The sequence below is a fragment of the Callithrix jacchus genome, chromosome 4 (genome assembly GCF_049354715.1).
Source record: "Callithrix jacchus isolate 240 chromosome 4, calJac240_pri, whole genome shotgun sequence".
Taxonomy (NCBI): domain Eukaryota; kingdom Metazoa; phylum Chordata; class Mammalia; order Primates; family Cebidae; genus Callithrix; species Callithrix jacchus.
Window position 1 is genome coordinate 27642619 of NC_133505.1, and position 20718 is coordinate 27663336.

Genomic DNA, 20718 nt, shown 5'->3' on the forward strand with positions numbered 1-20718 from the left:
TTCCTGCTAATCTGCTACTGGGGTTGATCAATTAATTCAAACAAATGAGATGTGAACATAATTGCATTATGAGTTTGAGGAGGTCATGCTATTAAAACGGGACAGTCAACTCCAACGACTAACATAATCTCTGGGGGTTTCCAGACTCTCACTTTTCATTTAATCCCTAGCCTTAGTGAAATGCAAGAGTAGGAGTGTCGGCATTTGGGCGGGGAGGCAGGTGAGGCAGGTGCACATTTCCTCTTCTCTCCAATGCCCATATTTCTATTTCTGAATAAAATGGACCATCGTGGAGCTAAGGTAAGGCTAACCAAACTAGCTGAGCCACCTCCTGAAGAGATCATTGCTTTTGATTTTATTTAATGAGATTTCTTTTCCTTCTGCTACCAGCATCCCCATTCCTTTGGAAAAATGCTTCCTTATAATAACATAAAGGTCTTGAGATTTTTTGCTTTTGTTTTTGGGTAGCAAAATCTTTATAACATGAAATTTGCCATTTTCACCATTTTAAATGTACAATTCAGTGGCATTAATCACCTTCAGAGTGCTGTGCAACCATTACAGATATTTATTTTCAAAAGGTTTTCATCATCCTAAATGGAAACACTTGGATCGGGCACGATGGCTCATGCCTGTAATCCCAGTACTTTGGGAGGCTGAGGTGAGCAGATAACCTGAGGTCAGGAGTTTGAGACCAGCCTGGCCAACATGGCAAAACCCCATCTTTACTAAAGATACAAAAATTAGCCAGGTGTGATGATATACACCTGTAATCCCAGCTACTCGGGAGACTGACACAGGAGAATCGCTTGAACCCAGGAGACAGAGGCTTCAGTGAGCTGAGATTGTGCCACTGCACTCCAGCCTGGGTGACAGAGCAAGACCTGTCTCAAACAAAAACAAAAACAAATAGAAACACTGTGCTCATTGGATAAAAAATTCCCCTTCTCCCCTCCTTCCACTCCCAGTAGCTTCTAATCTACTTTCTGTCTCCATGAATTTGTCTATTTCATGTATTTCATATAAGTGGAATCCTACAAGATGTGGCCTTTCACTCAGTTTATTTCCCTCAAAAACCTTGTTGCTGAGTTTTATCCATGTTGCAGCATGTATCAAAAGTTCATTCCTTTTCATGGCCAAATAACAGAAAAATGTGTATACTGCTTGGCCAACTTGGTGAAACCCTGTCTACTAAAAATACAAAAATTAGCCAGGCATGGTGGCAGGCGCCTGTAATCCCAGCTACTCAGAAGGCTGAGGTGGAAGAGTCACTTGAACCCAGGAGGTGGAAGTTGCAGTGAGCCGAGATCTTGCCATTGCACTCCAACCTGAGTGACAAGAACAAGACTTTGTGCCCCACCAAAAAAGAGAAAAGTGTGTGTACCAGGCATTGTTTATCCACTCATCTGTTGTTTGACTATTGTGAATAATATTGCAATGATTATTGGTGTACAAGTATCTGTTTCAGTCAATCCCTGTGTTCAGTACTTTTGGTTATATGCTTTAGAGTGGAATTGTTGGTATTACAACAATTCTATGGTCACTCTCTGTTTAGCTTTTTGAGGAACAGCCAAACTGATTTCCACAGTGTCTACACCATTTCGCAGTCCCACCAACAATGTACACGGGTTCTAATTTCCCCACATTCTCACAAACATTTGTTATTTTCCTTTTTCCTCCTCTAAATTATAGCCATCTTTGCAAGTGTGAAGTGGCATCTCATCATGCTTTTGATTTGCAGTTCCCTAATGACTAATGACTTTGAGCACCTTCTCATGGGCTTCCTGGCCATTTATATACCTCCTTGCAGAAATGTCTATTCAAGTCCTTTGTTGAGAATTTAATTGGGTTGTTTATTTGTTGTTGAATTGTAGGTTTTCTATATATATATTCTGGATACTATCAGATACAGGATTTGCAAATATTTTCTCCCATTCATTCTGTCCATTCAGAATGGGAGAAAATTTTAAATGTACAATTCAGTGGCATATTTAAATATACATTTTAAATTGTACATTTAAAATGTCCTTTGATAGAAAAGTTTCACTTTTTAAATTAACTCCAATTTACCTATTTTTTTGTTGTTGTTTCTTCCTGGGCTTTTAGTATCATATCTAAGAAGCCCGATTGCCAAACACAAGATCATGAAGATTTACCCTATGTTTTCCTTTAAGACTTCTATGATTTTAGTTCTTATAGTTAGGTTGTGAATTATTTTTTGCATGTGGTGTGAAGTAGAGCCCAACTTTAGTCTTGCATGTGGAAATCTGTTTCTCCCACATCATAAATTAAAGAAACTGTTATTTCATCATGGAATGGACTTGGCACTCTTGTCAAAAATCCTTTGGCCACAGATGTATGGATTTATTGAGAAGCACTTGTACATCTCTGGTAGCTTTTAAGATTCTCCCTTTATCTTTACAGGCATATCTGCCTTATTCTGCTTCACTTTAGAGTACTTCCACAGATATTGTATTTTTTTTAAAAAATTGAAGGTCTGTGGCAACTCTGTGTCAAGCAAGTCTATCTGTATGTGATCAATATTATTATCAATTATTATATCATGATTCCCTAGAAAGGTTACATCATCTATTGACATCCCTAGCATGGGCTGGTGACACATACAACAGATACTGATACTCTGTCTGTCACCAAACTGTGTGTGGGTTGATCAAAGCAATCTTTGAGTGAGTCTAGTTTCCCCTCTGGTAGGACCTGCCTAGGTGGAGATAAAATATTTTTTTCAACACTTACATTAATCTAGATTTAGATATTGTTGCTCTCCTGTATTTGTGTGTTCCATATCCACTGATTCAACCAACCTCCAATGGAATATATTTGGAAAAAAAGCAATATAACAATTTTTAAAAAGTCCTACAAATAAAAAATACAGTGTAACAACTATTTATATATCATTTACATTGTATTAGGTACTATATGTAATCTAGAGATTATTTACAGTATATGGCAGAATGTACAAAAGTTATATGTCAATATTATGCCATTTTATATCAGGGATTTGAGCATCTGCGGATTTTGATATTGGTGAGGGGTCCTGGTCCCAGTCCTTCATGAATACCCAGGATTGACTGTATATATTTTTGGATGTTAAACCACCTTGCAGAACTTAAAAAAATGTTATCAAGTAAACAATCTTCAGGTGAAATAGTCCATATCAGTACCATCTTTCAAGTATTAGTTGTTTATCAGCCAGATTACTATGAAGGCTGACATAACTTTGATCAGACCATGTTTCTGAACAACTCATATGCCTAAACTGAGCATTAGTTTCTCATTCTCATGCAATGATCTGCCTGCCTCAGCCTCCCAAAGTGCTGGGATTACAGGCGTAAGCCACTGTGCCTGACCATAATTTTTCTCTTTTTAGTAGAGACAGGGTTTTGCCATGTTGGCCAGGCTGGTGATCTGCCTGCCTCGGCCTCCCAAATTCCTGGGATTACAGGTGTTAGCCACCTCATCTCATCCACATTGTTACATGTATTAGTATTTCTTTTTATTGTCAAATAATATTTCATTGTATGGATATGACACAATTTGTTTATCCATTCAATAGCGGATGCATATTTGTTTCCTCTTGACTAATATGAATAATGTTGCTTTGACCATAAGTTTTTACATGAACATATGTTTCCATTTTTCTTGGGTACATATATACCTAGAAGTAAAATTCTGTCCAATCAGGTGGTTACTCGTATGTTCAACCTTTTGAGGGACTGCTATACTTTTGAGGGACCCTAAAGCGGTCACACCCTTTATGTTCCCATCACCAGTGTATGAGTGTTCCAATTTTGCCACATCTTTGCTGACACTTGGTTTTTGTTTCTATTATGGCCATTCCAGTGGATAGGAAGTAGTAGCTCAGTGTGGTTTTGATTTGCATTTTCTGATGGCTAATGATTATTAGCCTCTTATCATTTGCTTTATCTTTTTTGAAGAAATGTTTATTCAGATATATTGCCCATTTTTAAATTGTGTTATTTGTTGTTTTGCTATTGACTTGTAAGAGTTCTCTGTATATTATTGATACAAATCCATGATCAGGTATGTGATTTGCAAATATTTCTCCCCTTCTGTGAGTTGTCTTTTCACTATTTGGTTGGTATCCATTTAAAGCACAAGTCTTTAATTTTGATGAAGTCCAGTTTGTTTTTTCTTTTGTTGCTGGTGCTTTTGGTTTTATATCTAAGAAGGCTTTGCCTAATCCCAGGTAATCAAGTTTTATGTTTATATTTTCTTTAATGAGTTTTGTAGTTTCAGCTGTGGCATATATGTCTATGTTCTTATGTTCTATCTATCTTGCATTAATATTAGTGTGAAGGAGTTCAACCAGTTGACATAAATATAGTTTACTTCTGGATTCTTTTTCTTTTCTTTTTTTTTGAGATGTACCTTCGCTCTTGTTGCCCAAGCTGGAGTGCAATGGCACGATCTTGGCTCACTGCAACCTCCGCCTCCCGAGTTCAAGCGATTCTCCTGCCCCAGCCTCCTGAGTACCTGGATTACAGGAGTGCGCCACTACGCCTGGCTACTTTTTGTATTTCAGACCTTACGTTACATAATAGCTCTACCAGTGAAGAGGGCTGTAGGTAATACAATTCTCTGAGCTGGAATTTCTTCAAGTATAAGGTAGGGGAGAGGGTGCCAGAATCATGATGGATGACCCTAATTAAGGTTTGAGGCTTGCGCCTACATAGGGAAGAATGAGTTTCTAAAGCCATTCTCTGCCGGTTAAGACAAGTCTCCTCATTAATTGTTCAGGAAAGTCCTCAATTAAAGTGAAGGTCTGGCATACTGCAGTTGCCGCAAGTTCTTAGTGATTATCAGCTTTGGCTGGTTAGAATCAGCTGTGATAAACACGGGCTTCAATTTTGCTATCTGGAAGGTTGGTGCTGCGGCAAGTGGAACGTTTTTCTTTAAGAATATGCGCTACAATTTGCTTTATTCCCTGATGATGCTATTGATCAGATTTGTCTATATTGTTACTTGCACGGGATGAAGGAGAGGGAGAAGTCAACGATGACAGCAAATTTTAGAGTAGACCAACCGAGCGAATGGTGGTGCAGGAAACAGAAGAGGAGCTGCTCGGAGGTGGGAATGGAGATAACGTCACGCTGTGGACATTTGGGATCCACAGAGCTGGGTGGAGATCAGATTTAACTTGCTCTCTCTCCCCCTTTAAGATCATTCTCAAGTAGCCTCACTCCCTAAAACAAACGGATATTTGGCAGTGAGCCACATTATTCTGCAGCTGCCACGCTTTCTTGCAGGTAGAAGGCAGGCCCTTTCTGGTGTAAACAAACGAGATCGGGCTTGAGTGACAACCCTCCCTGACGGCTAGTATCTGGTCTTATACCCTGTAACTTATCCCTCTATTAATGGGATTCTTCAGAATCCAGCCTCAGAAGCTCTCCTCCCGCAGCTGTGGTCTCCACCTCCGGCCTGGCGCAGCTCACGTGATCCAGCTTGTGCAAGACCCAATTCCAACTCTGTGTTTCTGGCTTTTGGCCACTCAGGATAGAACCTGGGGACTGGTGCTGGTCGGCCCTGCACGCGGTGAGCCTGGGGACAGAGGAAGCAGAGATTCCCCGACCCGTTCCCGTGACTTCCTGGCGCGCCGCGATGCCCCGCCCTACTCCCCGCCCCCGGGATGCAAGGCGCTTGCTGTAGCTGCTCAGCGGCTCTAGGTCCGCTGCCGCCGTCCCTATTCCCTGCCGGTCCCTCTCTCGGTACACTGCGCACGCGCCACAACGCTCTGCCCCTCTCCCCGCCCTGTCGCGCCCCCGGGAGGCAGAGCGCAAGCTGCCGCGTTTCTGGCTAGGCCTGGCTACCCTGCCCCGCTGCTTCTGTGCCGGTGTGGACCGTGCATGCCTTCGGAAGATCGGTGCGGACTCTTGGGGAATAATCTCATTATTCCATCTCTTTAAAAGCCTCACTAACTCATTGCGGCCTCCGGTTAAGAACTGTGGGCGAGATCCCAAGCCCCCTGCCCTTCCTCGTTTTATGGAAATTTAATTCATTGTTTTTTTTTTTTTTTTGAGGGAGGGTCTCGCTCTGTCGCCCAGGTTGGAGCGCAGAATATGTCTTATTTCAGCCTCTGCCTCCAGAGCTCAAACCAGGCTCCCACTTTAGCCTTGCCCGGCCTGATTCTTTAAACAAAATAAACGGGGTGTGTGTTGCTTTCCATCTTGTTAGGCTCACTAGATACAAGATAGTTTTCTGTAAGAAAATAAGAGCTCTGTTTTTCTTTTTATTTTTTCAGTTTTAAATTTTATAACTTTGTAAGAATCTTTTTCTGTTCATTTTCTCCATTTGACATCAGCAAAAGTTTTGAACATCATGAAACTGATTTGGCTGTAAATGGAGAAAGGGTACCAAAAGAAAGTGAAATAAAAACCCAAAAGACAAACAGAAAACCCTAAATCAGCCCTCCGGTTTGGTCTCGGGGGCTTACATATCACAATAAGAACCGTCAACTCAACCCCCATGCAAATGTGACTTCTTGGAGAGCTGCTGGATCCACACTGATACAGGAGACCGCACACAACGTCTTTTGTTAATTAACACAAGAGCTCTGTTTTTCCAAGGGCGCAGCGTCAGATGTGACTATGACTAGGGTTTCCTTATATTTTACCCTTCCCTTATCCACCCTATATTTTATCCGTCCTGCTAACTGTATCTGTGAGTAGGGGCTGGGCGCTGTTGCTCACACCTGTAATCCCAGCTCTTTGGGAGGCCGAAGCGGGCGTAACGAGGTGAAGAGTTCAAGACCAGCCTAGATGGTGAAACCCTGTCTCTACTAATATACAAAAATTGGGCCGGGCGCGGTGGCTCAAACCTGTAATCCCAGCACTTTGGGAGGCGAGGCGGGTGGATCACGAGGTCAAGAGATCGAGACCACCCTGGTCAACATGGTGAAACCTCGTCTCTACTAAAAATACAAAAAATTAGCTAGGCATGGTGGCGTGTGCCTGTAATCCCAGCTACTCAGGAGGCTGAGGCAGGAGAATTGCCTGAACCCAGGAGGCGGAGGTTGCGGTGAGCCGAGATCGCGCCATTGCACTCCAGCCTGGGTAACAAGAGCGAAACTCCGTCTCAAAAAATAAAATAAAATAAACAAAAATTAGCCGGGCGTGGTGGCGCATTCCTCTAATCCCAGCTACTCAGGAGGCTGAGGCAGGATAATTGCTTGAACCAGGGAAGCAATGGTTGCAGTGAGCCGAGACCGTGTCACTGCGCTCAAGCCTGGGCGACATAGCGAGACTCCATCCCCCTCCCCCACCAAAAAAACCTGTGAGTTGGATGCAGAAGTTTCTAAAAAAGTTGAGTATTGAAATTGGGTGTTTTGGCAGGGACAAAAAGCAACACCCCTACCTCCCCCAAAAAGAGACGTTAAAGTAGTTGGATTAAGGGCATGGGTGTACTTGCTTTCCGATTTAGTGATGGTATGGTTAGCTGATGAAATGGCTAACACGTTACCTGATTGTAGAGCTGGTCAGTGGGTCCTGCTCAGTTTGCTGTGATTAGAATTGAGGTTTTGATGACAATGGTCGGCATCTGTTCAGCGTTTACTATGTGCTAAGCACCTTTACCTGTGACCCCCCCCCCCACCCCGAATGCTCACAACAGCCTCAGGAAATTGGTAGCAGTGTTATCCCCATGGTACAGTGAAGGATGCTGAGACTTAGGTTGCGTAGCTTGCAGGTTGGACACACTTCTTTCTGACTGCTGGAGAGCTGTGCTTTTAACCGCCTCTGATCCAGCCTGTTTCCTGCAGGTGCAGGCCTGGGGTAGTCTCCTGTCTGGACAGAAAACAGAAGAATGGAGAAGGGCTTCATCCCAATGTGAGTGGACAGTAAATGTCAATGGAGTAGCCAGGAGCTTCTGGAAACCAGAGTTCCTTTCCTCAGCTGAAAACCCTAAAAGTAGACTGCCTGGGGCAGCATGGGCGACGGGAGGATCACTGGACCTGTGTTGGATTTGAGTCCCAGCTCTGGTTTTGCTGAGTTGTGTGACTTTCAGAAAGTCATTCAACCTCTGTGGGCCTTATTTTCAGTGATAAGACATGTCAGGAATGATTACCTTTTCTTTTTATGAGATGGAGTCTCGCTCTGTTACCACACTGGAGTGCAGTGGCACAATCTTGGCTCACTGCAACCTCCACCTCCCAGGTTCAAGTGATTCTCCTGCCTCAGCCTCCTAAGTAGCTGGGAATACAGGTGTGCGCCACCACGCCTGACTAATTTTTGTATTTTTTTTTTTTTTGAGAGGGAGTTTTGCTCTTGTTACCCAGGCTGGAGTGCAATGGCGTGATCTCGGCTCACCGCAACCTCTGCCTCCTGGGTTCAAGCAATTCTCCTGCCTCAGCCTCCTGAGTAGCTGGGATTACAGGCATGTGCCACCATGCCCAGCTAATTTTTTGTATTTTTAGTAGAGACGGGGTTTCACCATGTTGACCAGGATGGTCTCGATCTCTTGACCCCGTGATCCACCCGCCTCGGCCTCCCAAAGTGCTGGGATTACAGGCTTGAGCCACCGCGCCCAGCCTAATTTTTGTATTTTTAGTAGAGATGGGGTTTCACCATGTTGGCCAGGATGATCTCTATCTCCTGACCTCATGATCCACCTGCCTCGGCTTCCCAAAGTGCTGGGATTACAGGCATGAGCCACCCCACCTGGCAGGAATGATTACCTTGTAGTTCCATCCTATGACAGTATGGTTTGTTTCCAAAGCCTGGTTGGCACTGACTTCTCCCCCTGGTGTTTTCAGAGTGCCTTTGCTTTGGTTGGGCTATGGCTACACAGCACTGGTTGCTTCCCGGGGGATCTTTGGCTATGTAAAAACAGGTATGCTTTTGTCGTTAGCCTCTCAACATCTTCACGCTGTTAGAGTGAAAACTGAGTGCTCAGGCTCCCTGAAGAGCCACGTCCTTTTTTTTGCTTTTTTGTTGTTGTTGCAAACAGGCACTTGTCTGAGGAGCCATCTCCTTTGAGTCAGGTTTGCTGTAGGTCCCCAAGCTGGAGTGCAGGCTTCCTTGTCAGTCTTGCAGCTCCTATACTTGCCTTTTGGTTGTCTGGCAAAGCCAAGCCAGCCTTCTTGTGGAATTCCTTGTTTTTGCCTCTTTATCTAAAGATAGACAGGGGTGGTTGTAGATTGTTACTGTTGATTGCCATGCATCAACCATGGCCCCCAAGGGCCATCTCTGGCCTCAAGTAGGAGGAAACCTCTGGTCTTCACAGACTTGTGTTTTGAAGTCTCCTCGTTAGGCCAGGCAGGGGTGTGTCAGTGGCTGTACTTGTTTCTGCCCCCTTGTCCTTGACTACATTCCCACCCCAACCCCTGCTCCAGAATTCTTATTCTCAAGATTTTTTATTTTATTTTTTAACTGACTGACTGTTTCCCCCCTCTCCTTTTGTGATTTGCTGGAGGTCCTGCCTGTATAACCTGCCTGATCATGGTTGATCAGGCCTGACTAGAAAGAAGGCCTAGCCACAGTTCGATGTAAGGAGGGAAGATGGCCTTCTTTCCTTTCCTTAGATGGAAGTGCCCTGCTTATTAGAGAAGAAAAAGATGGGGTGGGAAGACCCTGGCTTCCCTGATAAGATAGAAAAGTCCCTGAAACATCCTCCTGCTTGTTTCTACCTTGGTTATGAGCTGAGAGTTCTCTTTGCTGTCTTTCTTGGTAGGGAGGGGTGTCTGGTGGATTCTGTTAGTGAAGTAAGTGCCTCATGTTAAAATGAAGCTGTGTTCGCTTCCCTCTAGGCAGAGTGCCATCCTTGGTTGTGGAGCTGTTCTTCAGCAGCCTAGCTGGGCTGGGTTCTTACCAGCTGTCTCAGGATCCAAAGAACGTTTGGCTTTTCCTAGGTATGTCTGCTTTTGTATGTCCTTAGGGCAGCTGTGTATCCTGATTAGTCTTTTCCAAAAGGCCCTGGTTTGATGGGATGCGGGGAGTTCATCATACTTAACTTAGGACAGTTACACTGCTTTAAAATAGGGGTAGGGTGGCGGGAATCGTGCTGGTTTCTGTTTATAATTTATATACAGAATATGGAAAGATTTCCATACTTCATGAATATATTTACCTGGTATAATTTGCATTAAACTTGTAAAAAAAAAAAGGGAAAAAGAAATTAGCTGGGTATAGTGGCAGGCACCTGTAGTGCCAGCCACTCAGGAGGCTGAGACAAGAATTGCTTGATCCCAGGAGGTAGAGGTTGTAGTGAGCCAAGATCATGTCACTGCACTCCAGCCTGTATGGTAGAGTGAGACTCTGTCTCAAAAAAAAAAAAAAAAAAAGAAATGCAATTCTGTTAATGTGTCCATCTGCTTAGTATTCTTTAATAACTTCTCATTGCTCTTAGAATGAAAACCCAATCCCTAGTATTGCCTTCAAGGCTCCATGTCCTCAGGCACCTCCTCCTCACAAGCTGCATCTTGACTTCTGTGCCACATTGGCCTTTTAGGGTGAATGTGCTGTGCTCCCTCTCATTCCGGGGCCTCTGCATATACATACTGTCCCCTCTCCCTGGAACGGGCCTTCCCATCCTTCAGCTCATTGACTCCTGCTGTAATTTCAGATCCCAGCCAATCTTCCCTTCCTTGGCTAAGCCTTGCATGATCTCCCTGAGTAGGTTGATCCCCCTGTTATACTTTTTTGTGTAGCATCAATTATACCTGAAGCACAAATTGTACCTTCTTTTTCTTTGAGTGTTTCTTTAAAGTCTGTCCCATCAGATCTGAAGCATTGTAAAAGGGCAAAGACAGTTTCGATTACCTTTGTATTCTCCAGTACCTAATACAGTGCTTGACATGTAGTAGGTGCTTTGACAGATGGCCAGTGGGAATTATGTGCAGGGTAGAGGAAATAGTGTCTGCATGGCATGAAAAACAGCAGCATTTTGGAGAAAACTAACACATTGATGGCTGAAGTATAGGTTTTGCAGAAGATGAGTGATGAGAAACAGATGAGACCGGACGGGCAGACAGGGCCCAGGCTTTGAAGGGCCCTATTTGACCAATATTGGTAATTGGATCCATAGGATTTGAGCAGCCAGTAATCTCCCCCTACCAGGGGCAAGAGGAATGAGCATAGGATGAGGCGTGAGCCTTGAGAGATAAGTGGGGCTTGGCCCACTTCTGATTCCCCTGCGTAGAAGATGTAATGAGTTTTCTTCCTTCTTTGTATCTTTTTCAGCCGCTACATCTGGTACCTTGGCTGGTGTTATGGCATTGAGATCCTACTACTATGGAAAAGTCATGCCTGTAGGTTTAATCGCAGGTGCCAGGTACTTTCCATTCTATTACTCTTCTTTACCATGTGGAGTTCAGTATATTGCCCAGGATACTTTGTGCATTCAAAACTTTACTTGTTTTAGGATATCGGATGCGATGCATCAACTGACATTTGATTTATACGCTAGTAGAAAATGCTTTAAAAGCAATAGTTGGTTTAATGTCAAAATGGCATGAGTATATCCATTCACTGTGGAAATGGCTTTGTTCTCGTGTTTGTTCTCTGGTCCATCCTAGCTCCTCCCCATGGTGGCCGAAGTTTTAGTGCAAAGCCACGACTGCAGCCTTTTGTGTGACTTGAGGTGGATGTGTGTGGGGGTCCCTTATTTCTTAGATGTATAGGTGACTTTTATAGAAAATTTTGCTGAAAGGGAATTTTGATTGAATCCTGTTTTCTAGTTTTGATTATAAAACCTAAACCAAATTGTGATTTTTAAAAAATTCAGTTGTAGGCCAGGCATAGTGACTTACACCTGTAATCCCAGCACTTTGGGAGGCCAAGGTGGGTGGATCACTTGAAGTCAGGAGTTCGAGACCAGCCTGGCCAACAAGGTGAAACCCCTGTCTCTATGAAAAATAAAAAATTAGCTGGGTGTGGTGGTGCATGCCTGTAATCACAGCTACTCAGGAGGCTGAGGAAGGAGAGTCACTTGAACCAGGGAGGCGGAGGTTGCAGTGAGCTGAAATTGTGGAGTCCTTGCACTCCAGCCTGGGCAACAGAGTGAGACTCCATCTCAAAAAAAAAAAAAAAATTCAGTTGTTAAGTATGATAAAGACGACTTAAAGGCAGGGGAATTTTAAAAATCCTATTTTGGAGAAAGATTGCATACCTCTACTTTGATCATGATCATGATGCTGCCAGTATAATGTTTTATACCTGAAGCAACAGAGTCAGTGTGGAGCTAGATCAAGAGCAGTAAACCGAAAGGCTTTAGGTTCTACCATTAATTAGCTCTGTGTGGCGGGGAGGCCTTGCTCTCTCTTGCCTCCGTTTCTTCAAATTATTGGCAGTTTCATTAGGATCCAGCTCATGTGTGCTATTTTAATACCTTAGAGTGATACTGTTCCTTGGCCTGCTTTTCTCTGGTTCCTCCAGGGATGGAAATTTTACCCGTGACCACTCCCGCCTTAGTACCTCCTCCCCCACGCAGTTGTGATGAACCTGCAGAGTTTAGTTCCTTAAAAGCATAGTTGCCTGTTCTGTCCTTTACCTGACGTTTTCTGTCTGTTTCTTTTGAATAGTTTCTGATGGTCGCCAAAGTTGGAGTTCGTATGTTGATGGCATACAATGAGTAGAAGTCGTGCTCCAAGCTGGACTCATGAAGAATTCAAATCTGAATCTTCCACTATTTTCAGTGTATTAAGAGAAATAAGGGCAGATTTTTTGCATTTCTGACATTTTGCTTAAAAAAAAAAAAGACACCAAATTTGGCAGAGGAGTGGAAAATCAGTCGTTATGATTACAACCCTACAGAGGTGGTGAGTATGTACCACAGTTTATTGAGACCCTCATAGAGATAGATTATTGTATATTGATGTTACTCTTCTTTCTGTATTTACAGGTAAATCTCCATGGTAAAATGTTAGGTGTTGTCATTGAGAACCCTGAAACCCCATTCCCTGCTCAGAGGAACGGTGTGAAAAACTCTCTTATGAGATTTAGAATACCTGTTCTTTTGCTCATCTTAAAGCATAGACTGACTTTGAAATTATGTTAAATGAAATATCAATGAAAATATATTTTACTATAAGTAATATTTCCTATGGTGTCATTGCCAGAGCTATCTAGTTCATAGAATGACATGTTGCTAGCAAGATATAGAAACATGAAAGTATTTTGTTAATATTTAGGAATTACCTATTTTGAGTAATTTAAGGACTGAGGAAAGATACTTGATTGTACATTGCATTGAAGCTTCTTTCAAAAATGATCTCTGAGGATTTTTTTTTTTTTAGGAGACAGTCTTTCTCTGTCTCCTAGGCTAGAGGGTAGTGGTGCAATCATATCTCATTGTGGCCTCAAACTCTTGGGTTCAATCATCCCACCTCAGCCTCCTGAGTAGCTGGTACCACATGTCAGCATGCCTGGCTTATTTATTTTTTTGTAGAGATAGCGTCCTGCTGTGTTGTCCAGACTGGTAACCCCTTCCCTCAAGCGATCCTCTCTCCTTGGCCTCCCAGAGTGCTGGGGTAATGAGCATGAGCCACCGTATCTGGCCACTGAGGATTTCTAAGATTAGGACTGTGAAACAAACAAACAAACAAAAAAGCCGGTGTTTTTTTTGGTTGTTGTTAATTAGAAGACCCACCTAGAGCTTGAAACACCTAGTAGTTTGGTCTCCACGTTGGACACATTAACTGAATACTGGTGTATTTTTGGTTCACTTTATTTTTGTTTCAGCATGAGGAATTGACTCAGATCTCATACCCCGTGCTTTAGTTTTCATTCCTTCTTTAAAAAGGTAAGGATATTTGCTACTGATCTACCCTAACTGATACTGATTGAGTTTAGAGTATAATTCAGGCACTTTATGTATTTGCATAAGGCCCTTGAAAGTGTTCTAGTTTTCCATCCTTTTTTATAGGACACTGGACAATTAGGGCACTTGTATTGCAGTGGTAGAGGCATCAGAAGGCCATAGACCATCTAAACCCACATCCTCCCAGGCTTCCACAGCTAAGATTTTGAATCATGACTTTGGCCCTTTCTTCATGTATCATGGAGTGTTTCCAAAGGGCACACATTTTGCCACCTTTGGTCCTAGAGGAGGACCTGGATCCTGAATGACAAGGTTCCTTGAAGGTGGGAATTAGTTTAGGTGTCAGGTAGATTCCTGTGTGACTATTTGGTTCCCAGCCGTCAGCCTAGAAAATTCTAAGGCTGCCCACTGATGGAGGCAGAAGGTCTTCATAGCCCTTGCTAAGTCCCCTCGTCCTCACTTCTCTGCAAAGATCCCTGAGAATTTACTGTCTTAAGGGTTGTGCTGGGTCCTAGCAGTGCAAGGAACAAGCTATGGTGCTTGCCTTTCTGGAGTATAGTGGAAGAGGCGGACATCTAAACAAAGGCAATATAGAAATAAGTGTAATGAAGGTGGATCCATATTACTGTGGGGGCACCAAGGAGGTGAGTGGGCATTTCTGTTTAGGGAGTCAAGGGAAGCTGCACAAAGGAACCAATAGTTAAACTGAGCCTTGTCAGTTGATTCCTGAGTCAGCTGACATGAACTTTTGTCAGTTGCCTATGAGGAATTCATAGACAAGGACAGGGACAAATGTCACTCATGGTGGTGTGCGCCTGTAGTCCCAGCTACTCGGGAGGCTGAGGCAGGAGAATTGCTTGAACCCGGGAGGCGGAGGTTGCACCACGAGATCGTGCCACTGCACTCCAGCCTGGCACTTGGCAACAGAGTGAGGCTCTGTCTCAAAAAGAAAGAAAGAAAGAAAAAAAACCTCAATAGTCAGAACTAACCCAATTTAAAGGTGGGCAAAAGATCTGAACAGATACTTCACCAAAGAAGACAGACAGGTGGCAATGCAGATGAAAAGGTGCTCAATATCATGTCATTAGAGTGCATATAATAGCAGTGAGATGCCACCACACACCTAAATAATGACCAAAATCCAAAACACTGGTGCCACCAAACACTGGTGTGGATGTGGAGCAGCAGGATCTCTCATTCTTTGTTGCAGGAAATACAAAATGGTACAGACACTTTGGAGGACAGTTTGGCAGTTTCTTTTATTTTTTTTTTTTTATTTTTGCAGACGGAGTTTTGCTCATTGCCCAGGCTGTAGTGTAATAGCGCGATCTTGGCTCACTGCAACTTCCACCTCCTGGGTTCAAGTGATTCTCCTCTATCAGCCTCCCGAGTAGCTAGGTTTACAGGTAGGCGCCACCACACCCACCTAATGTTTTTGTATTAGTAGTGATGGGGTTTCACAATGTTGGCCAGTCTGGGCTTGAACTCCTGACCCCAGGTGATTCTGGAAAAAGAACTGTGGAGACAGTAATGAGGTCAGTGGTGGCCAGAGGTTCAGGGTTCAGGGCAAGATAGGGAAGGATGAATAGGGAGAGGACAGTATTTTGAGGGAGTGAAAGGATTCTTTTTTTTTTTTTTTTTTGAGACGGAGTTTCGCTCTTGTTACCCAGGCTGGAGTGCAATGGTGCAACCTCGGCTACCGCTACCTCCGCCTCCTGGGATCAGGCAATTCTCCTGCCTCAGCCTCCCGAGTAGCTGGGATTACAGGCACGCGCTACCATGCCCAGCTAATTTTTTGTATTTTTTTTTTAGTGGAGACGGGGTTTCACCATGTTGACCAGGATGGTCTCGATCTCTTGACCTCGTGATCCACCCGCCTTGGCCTCCCAAAGTGCTGGGATTACAGGCGTAAGCCACTGCTATAATGGTGTATATATGTCCTTACGTATTTTTTCAAAACCCGTAGTGTACAAAACAAAGAGTGAACCCTAATATAAACTGTGAACTTTAGTTAATAACAATGTATCAACACTGGCTTATCAGTTGTAATGAATGATCCACATGAATGCAAGGTTTTGATAATAGGGAAAATTCGGGAGGGGGAGATAAACGGGCATATGGGAACTCTACTTTCTGATTAGTATTTTCATTAACCTAAAACTGCTTTTTTTCTTCTTTTTTGAGGCACAGTCTTGCTCTGTGGCCAGGCTAGAGTGCAGTGGCATGATCTCAGCTCTGTCACCCAGGCTGGAATGCAGTGGTGCAGTCATGGCTCACTGCAGCCTCGACCTCCTGGGCTCAAGTGATCCTCCTGCCTCAGCCTTCTGAGTAGATGAGACTACAGGCGCACATCACCACACCCAGCTAATTAAAAAAAATTTATTTTTATAGAGACAGGGTCTTGCTATGTTGCCCAAGCTGATCTTGACTCCTGGGCTCAAGCAGCCCTCCCACCTTGGCCTCCCAAAACTCTGGGATTACAGGCATGAGCCACTATACCCGGCCTGTAGTTTAATTTAAAAGTTGACTCTGAAAGTATGCTCACAGCCCATCCTAACATGATCCTATATTAAAACACCTGATTAGAGTTGCCGGTCTTGGAGCTAAAAAGGTTTAAAGCCTAGACTTCTTTATTTTTTTACATCTTACCGCAATAGAACTGCTTAAATTGTACTACAGTTACCTTATCTGTGAGAAGAATTGCTTCATTATCTCTCAGCTGAAAAAAAATAAGTAAACATTTATATACAGCAGTGATTTTTATAAAGCCTCAAATATTTTCAGGCAGACTTATGAGTCATTCATTTATGTGAAATATAAAATTTTATCTTACTATCATTTATTTATTTATTTTTTGAGATGGAGTTTTGCTCTTGTTGCCCAGGCTGGAGTGCAATGGCATGATCTTGGCTCACGGCAACCTCTGCCTCCTGGGTTCAAGTGATTCTCCTGCCTCAGCCTCCCGAGTAGCTGGGATTATAGGCATGTGCCACCATGTCCAGCTAATTTTTTGTGTTTTTAGTAGAGATGGGGTTTCTCCATGTTGGTCATGCTGGTCTTGAACTCATGACCTCAGGTAATCTGCCCACCTCGGCCTCCCAAACTGCTGGGGTTACAGGTGTGAGCTACCAAGCCTGGCCTTTTTTTTTTTTTTTTTTGAGATGGAGTCTCACTCAATCACTCAGGCTGGAGTGCAGGGGGCAATCTTGGCCCACTGCAGCCACCATCTCCCTGGTTCAAATGATTCTCCTGCCTGAGTATCCCAAGTAGCTGGTATTACAGGTGCACACCACCATTGGCTATTTTATTTTTTTCTTTGAGACAGAGTTTCACTCTTGTTGCCCAGGCTGGAGTGCAATGGAGCAATCTTGGCTCACTGCAACCTCCACCTCCCAGGTTCAAGTGATTCTCTTGCCTCAGCCTCCTGAGTAATTGGGATTACAGGCATGCTCCACCATGCCTGGCTAATTTTGTATTTTTAGTAGAGACAGGGTTTTTCCATGTTGGTCAGGCTGGTCTTGCTCTCGATCTCAAAGTGCTGATACTACAGGTGTGAGCCACTGCACCCAGCCTGCCCCACCCAGCTAATTTTTGAAGTTTGAGTAGAGATAGAGTCTTACCATATTGGCCAGACTGATCTCAAACTCCTGACCTCAAATGACCTGCCTGCCTCTTGGCCTCCATAGTGCGGGGATTATAGGCATGAGCCACTGTGCCTGGCCCTACCTCCAGTTTTCTTTGGGCAGATACCTCTGACCCACTTGGTCATGTGGTTCAGCTTCAGAAATGGGCATGTGAGCCACTCAGAGTCTCAGCGTGGCTTTCATAGATGGTAACATGATTCTAAGCTACTGGGAAAGACAAACTCCCCTTCTGCTAGGAATACTTAGCAGTACCATGAAGGCCCAGTGGCTGGGGGCCAGCTTCGCTGCACAAGGACAGCCTTTCTGAGAAGGAACAAGGAAGAATGCAGAGCTGGGAGGGACTGATGTTGTTTCCAGAAGTGAGCATTGGACCATCTGGAGAAAGCCACGCAGATATCTATTCCCAGTCTCTTCAATGACAAGGGTCAGAAAATTCCTCTTTTGGCTTAGTCCTTTGATTTTCATTTCCACTTGGAATTGGAAGTATTTCTGACTTGTATAGGGCCATAGAGAAGACTTACTTTTTCCTCCCACATGTTAACCCTTCCAGTATTTGAAGTTAGCTGTCCCCCATCTCTCCATTTGTGAATGGACACCAAACCAGAATTGCAGGGTGAAGCGTCATTCCTTAGCCAGTCCAGCTTCCCATCTCATGCTTCAATTCCTCCTCCAGCCTCAATGCCAAGTGTGTGGACCTGACAGTCAGTGTCGGGAAGGACCAGAACATTCATGGTTCAATAAGTTTTTTTTTTTGAAATGGAGTCTTGCTCTTTCCCCAGGCTGGAGTGCAGTGGTGTGATCTCAGCTCACTGCAACCTCTGCTGCCTGAGTTCAAGTGATTCTCCTGCCTCTAAGCTCATGTTCAAATTCAAAACATGTTTCATACAGTTATAATTCTAAGAATAAACCTCCATATACTCATGCAATGCTTTACCTGGGTGAGAATTCTCATTTCCTTTGCAGTCAATTCTGTAGAGTAGCCAGTTATTGGTGTTTTTTTTTTTTTTTTTTTGTTGTTGTTGTTTTAAATTGATGTTGGTTCAGGCTAAATACATTTGTTACATTTGGTCAGAATTATTAGTTAGAAGATATCAGTATAAGACAAATCTTTTAGAAAAAGTTTTTTTATTTTTGAGGCGGAGTTTCACTGTTGTTACCCAGGCTGGAGTGCAATGGCACGATTTCAGCTCACTGCAACTTCCGCCTTCTGGGTTCAAGCAAATCTCCTGCCTCAGTCTCCCAAGCAGCTGGGACTACAGGCGCGCACCACCATGCCCAGCTAATTTTTGTATTTTTAGTAGAGACAGGGTTTCACCTTGTTGACCAGGATGGTCTTGATCTCTTGACCTCGTAATCCACCCGCCTTGGCCTCCCAAAGTGCTGGGATTACAGGCGTGAGCCTCTGTGCCCAGCCAGAAAAAGTTAAAAAAAAAAAAAAAAAGAAAAGAAAAGAATCTGAGCAGGATTACCTGCTATACCATGGATCATCATGAGGTAGCAGTGTTTTATGATACTGCAATTCTGAAAACAATTTACAATAGCCTGTCTTTATTAAAAAAATCTGTGTTTTGACAATTTATAGTTTCCTTGATTAGGAAATTAGGAATTTGAATTTCAGTTGACTTTTTTTGAGATGGAAGTTTGCTCTTTTTGCCCAGGCTGGAGTGCAATGGCAAGATCTTGGCTCACTGCAACCTCTGCCTCCTGGGTTCAAGTGATTGTCCTGCCTCAGCCTCCCAAGTAGCTACAATCACAGGTGCTGGCCACCACGTTCAGCTAATTTTTGTATTTAGAGACAGAGATTCACCATGTTGGCCAGGCTGGTCCCAAACTCCTGACCTCAGGTGAATTGCCTGTCAGCCTCCCAAACTGCTAGGATTACAGGTGTGAGCCACCGCACCTGGCTTTTTTTTTTTCTTGAGGTAGAGTCTCTCTCTGTCACCCAGGCTGGAGTGCAGTGGTGCCATTTCAGCTCACTGCAACCTCTGCCTCCTGGGTTCAAGCGATTCTCCTGCCTTAGCCTCCCGAGAAGGGGGCTAATCAGGGAAACCATAAATTATCAAAATACTGCTTTTCTTAATAAGACAGGCAATTGGGATTACAGGGGCCTGCCACTACACATGGGTAATTTTTTGTATTTTTAGTTGTGACGAGATTTCACCATGTTGGCCAGGCTGGTCTTGAATTCTCAACCTCAAGTGATCCTCCCGCCTGGGCCTCTCAAAGTGCTGGGATTACAGGCATCAGTGACCTCACCCTACTAGAGAAAATATTAAAGCACATCAGGTAATTTTTTCTTTACTGATCCATTTTATTATTTCACTTGGTAAGTAATACCCAACAACATAATATTAGAAGACATAATAAAAATTGCATATCTCACCACGGCTAACATTTTAGTGTATGCCACTTAAAAGTTTTAAATAAATTTGTTAATTTTAGAATAGTTTTAGATTTACAGAAAAATTGCAAAGACAGTACAGAGAATTGCCCTATATCCTACGGGCAGTTTCCCCATTGTCAAGCATCTTACATTCCTGTGCTACATTTGTCACAATGAATGAACCAATGTTGACACGTTATCATTAACTAAAGTCCATACATTATTCAGATTTCCTTAGTATTTGCCTTATATCTAATTTCTGTTCCAATATCTCATCCAGAATATTACATTATGTTTAGTTGTCTGTATGGAGGTTCCTAAAAAAAATAAAATTAAAAATAGATTGGACATGGTGGCTCACACCTGTAATCCCAGCTACCTGGGAGGCTGAGGCAGAAGAATCACTTGAACCCGGGAGGTGGAGGTTGCAGTGAGCCAAGATCATGCCACTGCACTCCAGCCTGGGCGACAGAGTGAGACTCGGTCTCAAAAAAAAAAGAAAGAAAGAAATCAGGATGTTGAAGCGATACCTGTACTCCCATGCTCACTGCATCATTATTCAGAATCGCCAAGATACAGAAATAACCTAAATGTGCATCAATGGATAAATGAGTAAAGAAAATGTGGTATATGCATAAATGGAATTGGCCGTAAAAAGAATGAAATGCTGCTGTGTGCCACATAGGGATGAACCTGGAGAACATTATGCTAACTGAAATAAGCCAGTCACAGAAGGACAAATGCTGCATGATTCCACTTAGATGAGATAACTACAAAATGGGGTGGCTGAGGGTGGCTCACATCTGTTATCCCAGCACTTTGAGAGGCCGAAGGAGGAGGCTCACTTGAGCCCAGGAGTTCAAGACCAGCCTAGGCAACATAGTGAGACACCGACCCCCC

The 20718-nt window shown here is 43.5% G+C and overlaps 1 protein-coding gene across 1 annotated transcript in view; it reads left to right on the top strand.

The window, feature by feature from the left end:
* The window catches only part of LOC100895108 (uncharacterized), a 43579-nt gene that overhangs the window by 1769 nt on the left and 21092 nt on the right, over nucleotides 1-20718 (top strand). Inside the window, exons 4-8 of the mRNA XM_078370881.1 lie at nucleotides 7796-7862; nucleotides 8789-8865; nucleotides 9782-9883; nucleotides 11214-11304; nucleotides 12554-12790. Of these exons, the coding sequence (XP_078227007.1) occupies nucleotides 7796-7862; nucleotides 8789-8865; nucleotides 9782-9883; nucleotides 11214-11304; nucleotides 12554-12607 (391 nt within the window). The 3' untranslated portion in view covers nucleotides 12608-12790. The remainder of the gene's footprint in view (nucleotides 1-7795; nucleotides 7863-8788; nucleotides 8866-9781; nucleotides 9884-11213; nucleotides 11305-12553; nucleotides 12791-20718) is intronic.